The sequence below is a fragment of the Limulus polyphemus genome, unplaced genomic scaffold (assembly GCF_000517525.1).
Source record: "Limulus polyphemus unplaced genomic scaffold, Limulus_polyphemus-2.1.2 Scaffold113, whole genome shotgun sequence".
Classification (NCBI taxonomy): Eukaryota; Metazoa; Arthropoda; class Merostomata; order Xiphosura; family Limulidae; genus Limulus; species Limulus polyphemus.
In genome coordinates, this window is record NW_013665723.1 from 985,723 (window position 1) to 993,078 (window position 7,356).

At 34.4% G+C, this 7,356-nt stretch overlaps 1 protein-coding gene across 2 annotated transcripts in view; it reads left to right on the forward strand.

Moving 5' to 3' along the window:
* LOC106471528 (cyclic nucleotide-gated cation channel alpha-3-like) overlaps window positions 1-7,356 on the forward strand; it is a 40,531-nt gene that overhangs the window by 9,465 nt on the left and 23,710 nt on the right. Inside the window, exon 1 of one of the 2 annotated variants that reach the window (XM_022400990.1) lies at window positions 2,083-2,158. The exons of the other annotated variant lie outside the window; for it this stretch is intronic. Within the exon in view, the coding sequence (XP_022256698.1) occupies window positions 2,156-2,158 (3 nt within the window). The 5' untranslated portion in view covers window positions 2,083-2,155. Of the gene's footprint in view, window positions 1-2,082; window positions 2,159-7,356 lie in introns of those variants that run through there. 2 annotated transcript variants of the gene reach the window in all.

Consider the following 7,356-nt stretch of genomic DNA (forward strand, 5'->3'; position numbering starts at 1 on the left):
CTTGATGAAGTTACTAAAACTGATGTGAACCCCACTTGAAGCAGAAGCCAACGAGACGGAGACCAGTACGGAAGAAGATACGTCTCTTAAAACTAAGAGTGTTGTATTTTAATTTTGTGTTTGTAAATTCTGTACATTTAATTAAGTTATTGTTAATTGTTTATTGGTTTAATGTAAGTGGCTATTGTTCGGGACGAACAATACTAAGGAAGTGGCAGTGTTACGACAGCGGGGGTCACGTGACGCTAGTAACACGTCATATTCTCGAAGGTTCGTGAAGCCTCGAGAGGTTACTAGATATGCGGTATTCTTGTATATATAAGCCGCCAAGAAGTGACGGCAACAATGTAATGTAATGTGTAATTGAACTGCAGACAGAGATAGATACGGACAGTTGAGTCGAGCACGACTCTGAAATCCGTAGGCACTGCATCTGGCAACCTTGCCGGTATGTTTTCATAAGGAATACATATGTCTATTTAGGCGTACAAAAATAACAGTTCAGATCCATCTCTTATTTCTCATGAATCACTGCCCAAAAGACCCTTTGTTTATCACTAGAACTCGACAGTTGGGCCGGATGATGAGAGACAAAATAATGTAATTCCACAATTATCACATTACTCGTTCTTCTGGATATCTAGAGTTTCTAGAAAGGTATTCAAAACAAGCTCATTATAGCGTGTGCAAAATATAAAAATGAAATGTTCTAGATGTGTAATTAACAAAACAATATTATTGACATTACTTTGAAAGTCTACAGTATAAGCCGTATCAGTACACCCCCCCCCCCCCCAGTGGCTCAGTAGTAAGTCTGAAAAGCTATTACCCTAAAAAAAGGGTTTTGATACTCCTGGTGGGCACAGCACAGATAGCTCATTATGCAGCTTTGTGCTTTAAAAAAAACCAAGCGGTAAATATTCAGTTCAATTTCACAGTTTTTTATTTGTTCAGTATGATGGATTTCTATTCTGATTGAACATGATAATATGTTACGAAATGTTATGTTCGAGTCTTGAAAAAATTAAATAAACGCTTTTGTATATATTAAAGTAATTTATTTCTTACACCCAAAAATAATAGCATTCGTTACAGAAATTGCAGTTTTAAACACTAGATGGCAGCAAAGAGAATAATGAACATAGATAAAAGCACACAATTTTTTCCTAATATAATTTTGTAGACTATCATATTCAATAGAGAAGGTGCTAATTGCTATATAATATATATATATATATATTCTCTTTTTCTAGTTCTAGTGGATAACGGAAAGAAGAAATAGTTAACACTTCCGAAAAGTAATGCACAAAAAAACGAAATATCCCATCTAACTCTCACAAAATTAAATAATTAAACAAACTATATTAAAAGTTGCTTGCCTCAGTTTCTTTTTTGTAGAAATATTTCCACTTTTGGAAAATAATAAATCATAAGCAAATTGTTTTTCTCGTGAGAAGTATAAAATAGAAAGCTTTTAGAAACTTTTTTCGTTTTCCTGCCGTTTTTCATCTTTTTTCCAATATAATATGATGTGTTCAATACAGCATTAGGGCTTCGAAACATACTAATAGCACATTATTTCATGTTGTTAGCGTATTCAACGTCATGAATGAAAACTGCGCTACAATTTTTCCGAACAGTTTAATTTCAAAAGGCTGTAAAACCATGAGCCTTAATAAATAGCATCAGTTACAGTGACTTCTTCAAAACGAATTACTTCAATTAAAAGTTTCTTTTAGTCTCGAAAAAAGGTTTTATGTAAAACTGCGTTTCAAAATCATCTTTTTTTATTACAGAAGCAAATATTTATTACGAGAAGTATCGTTCATACTTGTGCTCAGTTAAGATTAGAACTTGTTTTAAAGTCAGTGTTCAGGGCACTCAGTCTGACCTAAATTTCAATTATCGTTTTATAGAAATAATGTATTTTTTCCCTTGTTCTGTTCTGTATTTAAATATTGGATATATGTAGACTGTTATTGTTTTATGACATATTTTATTGACCTTAATACACAACGTCCTCTTGCGGTACGTTTAAATTCTATCAACACATGATAATGTGCGAATGCAGACTAGATGCATGTGTAAGTCAAGGTCCTATATTTGAAAATACTCGAGCACGTACAATAGGAAAGAAAGTGTCAAGTTTCAGGTTATGGTAAGTACTGTCATTTGTTTATTTTAGGCTTAGATGAAAGCCAAGGCGAAAAAATAGCGGTGTATTATAGTAGAAACGTCTTTTTAAACAAACAATTAATCTAAACCTAGTTTTCAAACAATAAATTTATTAATAGGATTCCTACAATACGGTATTAGGTAGTGGCACAAACATTTCAATACTTTTTAAAATTTGTTTCATTTACATGAAGTTAAATTCACTCCTATTGTTTAGTTTTACAAGGTTTTCTGTTGTACTTTCATGGTATTGCATTCTGTGCTCTAGTGTTACCACATAGTATATATATATATATATATTCAGTATGTGATTTTTTATGTAAAAAAGGCATTTTTAGAATAATACTGGATTTTGTTTCAATATTCAAAATGTTGAATAACAAAATCTGTACAATTTTAAATAGAGCGCTATGTGTAGAATATTATTGTAATTAGTGGGGCAGTGTTCGTTTGAGTTATCAAAAAGTGCCTTCTCAGAAAACGCCTCTAGGTTAAACCTTTAGCTCAGTTGGAAGATCCCCATCCCACCAAACATGCTCATCCTTTCAACCATGAGGCATTATAATGTGATGGTCAATCTCACCAGTCATTGGTAAAAGAGTAGCCCAAGAGTTGGTGGTGGATGGTGATGACTAGCTGCTTCCCTCTAGTCTTTCACTGTTAAATTAAGGACGGTTAGCGCAGATAGCCCTCGTGTAGCTTTGCGCGAAATTCAAAACCAAACCAGTTGGAAGAGAAGCTGGAGATACAAAATAATAATAATAATAATAAAATAGAAAAATGTATCGCCCAAAGAGGTCGTCACATGACCCTGAAAAAAAGCCCGAGGACAGGCCTTGTTCGTTATTTGGGTGCAATATGGTAGCATGAGTTATAAAAAAATGCCTTTTTAGTTTAGTTAGTGGATTTCTCGCTCGACGGGTTCAATCTTGGATGCAGGAGACACAAAAATTAAAAAATGTAATAAATGCCATAAGAAAAATTACAGCCCAACTATTAGCCGTCCCGGTATGAGAACGAGCATTGTTTCAGAGAGGGGAAAGAATACAATAATTTGAGTGTTAAAAAGTGTAATACTAGCAAATGGTACTCTGTTATCCATTTAGTGTCCCCCGGTGGGACAGCAGTAAGTCTTCGGATTTACAACGCTAAAATCAGGGGTTCGATTCCCCTCAATGGACACAGCAGATAGCCCAATGTGGCTTTGGTATAAGAAAACGCATACACTAACCATTTAGTTCAACTGGCAGAGTTCTCACGTGAGAGATGTCCCGGATTCATATCCGGCATAGGAGAGATTGGAACAATTGAAGTTATAAAAACATATCACAATAATCGAAATCAAATTTTCCAGTAGTTTTAATTTCAAGGTATACGAATGAAGCAAAACACATTTAATGGCACCCAAAATGTTTTTAAGCATTTGATTTATAATGCTGTTCGTGAAATAAATGTGTAATCTTTTATTAGTTTTTATCTATTTTGGAAGAAGTTTGAATTTCTGAATGTGTAGTTAAAGATTCAAATAATCTCTAGATAGAAAAAGTAAGGGTTTTACTTAGTTTAACTTGATGCTTAACATTAGTCTGTTTTAGTTATTACTTTCCAAGTATTAAAAATACAGGGATTGTATATAAATGAGTAGCAATTCAAATGTCATAAAAATTTGATCTGAAATGGATCAAATCGCCTTAAAAGAAGGTTACGTAGTAGGTTATGCGTGGTATGATATTTTGTATTTCTAACTTGATGTTTGTTTTGAATTTCGCGCGAAGCTACACAATGGCTATCTGCGCTAGCCGTCCCTAATTTAGCAGTGTAAGACTAGAGGGAAGGCAGCTAGTCATCACCAACTGTTGGCCTACTCTTTTACCAACGAATAGTGGGATTGACCGTCACATTATACCGCCCCCACGGCTGAAATGACGAGCATGTTTGGTGTGACGGGGATTCGAACCCGCGAACCACAGATTGCTAGTCGAGCGCCCTAACCACCTGGCCATGTCGACTTTTAACGTGAATAGCACATAATATGACACATTGACTATACGATCAGGTCAGGTCCAAACATAGTTGTCCCTAATTAAGAACTGCTGAACAGAGGGTAGACAACCAGTCAGAAGCACCTGTCGCTTAGAGGATTCACAAACTCATTTCTCAAATAGCGAGACTGATTTTCACTTTTGTGATGCACACACAGACAAGTATGCTAACCATTAAACCCACGTCTGACCTGTTTCTGTACGGATATGCTTTTTTATGTTATTTTTCAACAAAATTGAAAAATAAAACTAATAAATAGAATAAATGTGTCTGTACCCAATGACCGATTTTAATCGCAATGTTACACAATTTTTTTTCAAGAGCATTCAGGTCAGTGCCGTTCAGAGAAGTCTTCGTAACAGGGACAAATCTTTTGTTTGCGCCCCACCACCCAAACTTCATTTCAAGTTTTTATAGGACCTTATTCTCCCAAGCTATCCACAGTAAATGTATTAGCAATACCACCAGATAGCTTGTCCCATGAGGTATCTCCCTTTTTCTCCCAAGTTATCCACAGTAAATGTATTAACAATACCACCGAAAAGCTTGTCCCTTGAGATACCTCCATATTTCTGTAAAAATCAAGGAGTTTAAGAAAAGTTACCCCTAAAGAAAGAAAAGAAGGTGTCCATATTTTCGTGCTAGTGATATATATATATATATATATTCCCCAATTTTATATCACAAACGTTCTGTTCAAACATGGTACTTTACATGTCCTATTTCAGTACATTGTGACATTTTTTATGTATACCAGCATGACTCGCACTATATCTATCATGGTAAAATAGAAATGTGTGTTCCTTGTATGTGATTGCCTATAAAACTAATATTGTATATTGATCTATGAATTTTCACTGAAACACATGATACGCATCTAGTAAATTGGATACAACAGCTTTACTGAAGTAATGAGACGAGTTATTTTTGTATAAAAAAACATGGCATCATACAACAAGAAATATGGTGGTACACACGTGTGACAATTTTAAAACTGAGTTTGTTTGAATTTAAGCGCAAAGCTACACCATGGGTATCGAAACCCGGTTTCCAGCGTTGTAAGTCCGCAGACATACCGCTGTGCCACTGGGGATTGTTTGTTTGTAATTAAGCACATAGTTACACAATAGGTTATCTGTGCTCTGCCCACCACGGGTATCGAAACCCGGATTCTAGCGCTGTAAGTCCGCAGACATACCGCTGTGCCACTTGGGAGCTTAAAACTAAATAGTTCACCAGTTCAACGTTGATTAAACTTTGTCCAAAATATTATCTTTTATTTCTAAGATGGAACAAAAACAACCGAGCTTCTGTATCATCTAAAGTGTGCCAAACCCCCTTTTCACAAATGTCACGGAAATTTTGACGAAAACACTCTCCTGTTCCCATTATTCGCGGATCGTGGAGTTGTTCAACAAAAGACTTCTTCTCAGCAAAAATCAGAGGGTGGAGTTGTATTTTGTTAAATTTAATGACTAAAACTGTTTTTGCTTGAGTGTTCTTTCTACTTATACTTAAGAAAATATTTTTATTTATCTGGTAAAGTTAGGCATATAACGCCTTCTGTTTGTTGAATCACTTTTTTATTTTAAATTTTTCGTCAAATAAAAGCTAATCAATATATCAACAATCCATATATAGAAGGTTTGTCGATTTCTGCTGTAAAAAATTTTAAGAGCTACAAATTTTATCGCTAATATTTTCTAGTGCTAAAAATTTGATTTTCTCTCCAAAAAACAGAATTCGTATTTAACGGTATAAGAAAAATCCAAAAATAAGCCCAACACATTTCTAACTATGGAACTTTCACTATTTATGTATAGTAAAATGTATTTTACATAATTCCAATTAATCTCCAGTTAGACAGTTAATACCGTGTTAAACAAATAGGATTACTACTCTGTTTAATTAAGTATGAGGTTGGTCTACGTCTATAGCTTTTGAAATATTTTACTTTTAAACCAAAATAAAAATCAACATATAAGTACCAAAGCACAACTTGTGATAAACTGATGTCCTGATATAATGAGAAAACTAACAAAAATTAACCATGAGGAGACAGTATGAGCATTGACCAAGTTAATTGGAGAAGTATCACAGGGGCAGAAATATTTTTAAAACATTATTTCATACCAGCCGCGACCCGCAAAACATTTGCGGTAGTTTTTATGCAGTTCGCTTGAATTTTCCTTATTCTATCATTTTAACGCACAGCATTTAAGCTACGCTTTCTTGCAGGTCATTATGTGTTAAATCGATAAATCCTGGTTTATTTGATAAACTTTTACGCAGTGAGACAAACAAACTCACGTAGACGTAACTTTATTTAATGAAACTACATGTAAAGTAAACAATAAAGTATTGTAACGGTATTTATAATAGCGGGAAGAGTATGAAACAGTTATGAGCGTTTAGTGTATGACACCGTTTTAAAGTTGAAACAAAGAAACTACACAAAAACGTAAAATAAAACCAGTACTAAGAAAAAAAGTAGCTAAAAGGTGTTAATAGCAACCTATGAAACGCACAAAAGCTAAATTATTGCAAAGTAAATGTAAAGTTGTAATGAAGGCAAACTTAGCTGAATGTGCAGAAACGTCTGAATGCGTGTTCACAAAGTGAAAAGTCTATAGAAATTGTGTTTAGTGTAATGTACATTTTTTTTAGGATTACACGCAGGTTAAGTGTTGTTTGTGTGAAATACTTTGCAAATACAAAACTAAAGTTGTAATCGAAGCCAGTAATCACGTGACGACAACGACATTGTGCCATCGTGTAGCATACTCGTTGCATTAAAAGGTTTGACTAAGCAGAAACACGGGTAAGGTGATTGATTCTGAATGGAAAAGCCAATATGCAATACGGACTCCTCGGACAAAGGTTTTCTAATTATATGAAACTTGTTGCGTTTGATCGAGAAATTTGCAAGAAAAGTTTAAGAAGGACAAACACAAGCGTATTATTTATGTAGATATTTGATTAACAATATAAAACAATCAACGATCAGTTCTAAAACTACCCATATTAGCAACTTTTACTCAGAAGGAAAACCTTTAAGAAATCAAAAGTTAAAGTAAACAGAATTCGAACTTACTTGTCGAGTATGTGTCCTAATAGCCCCCCAGTGACACAGCGGTA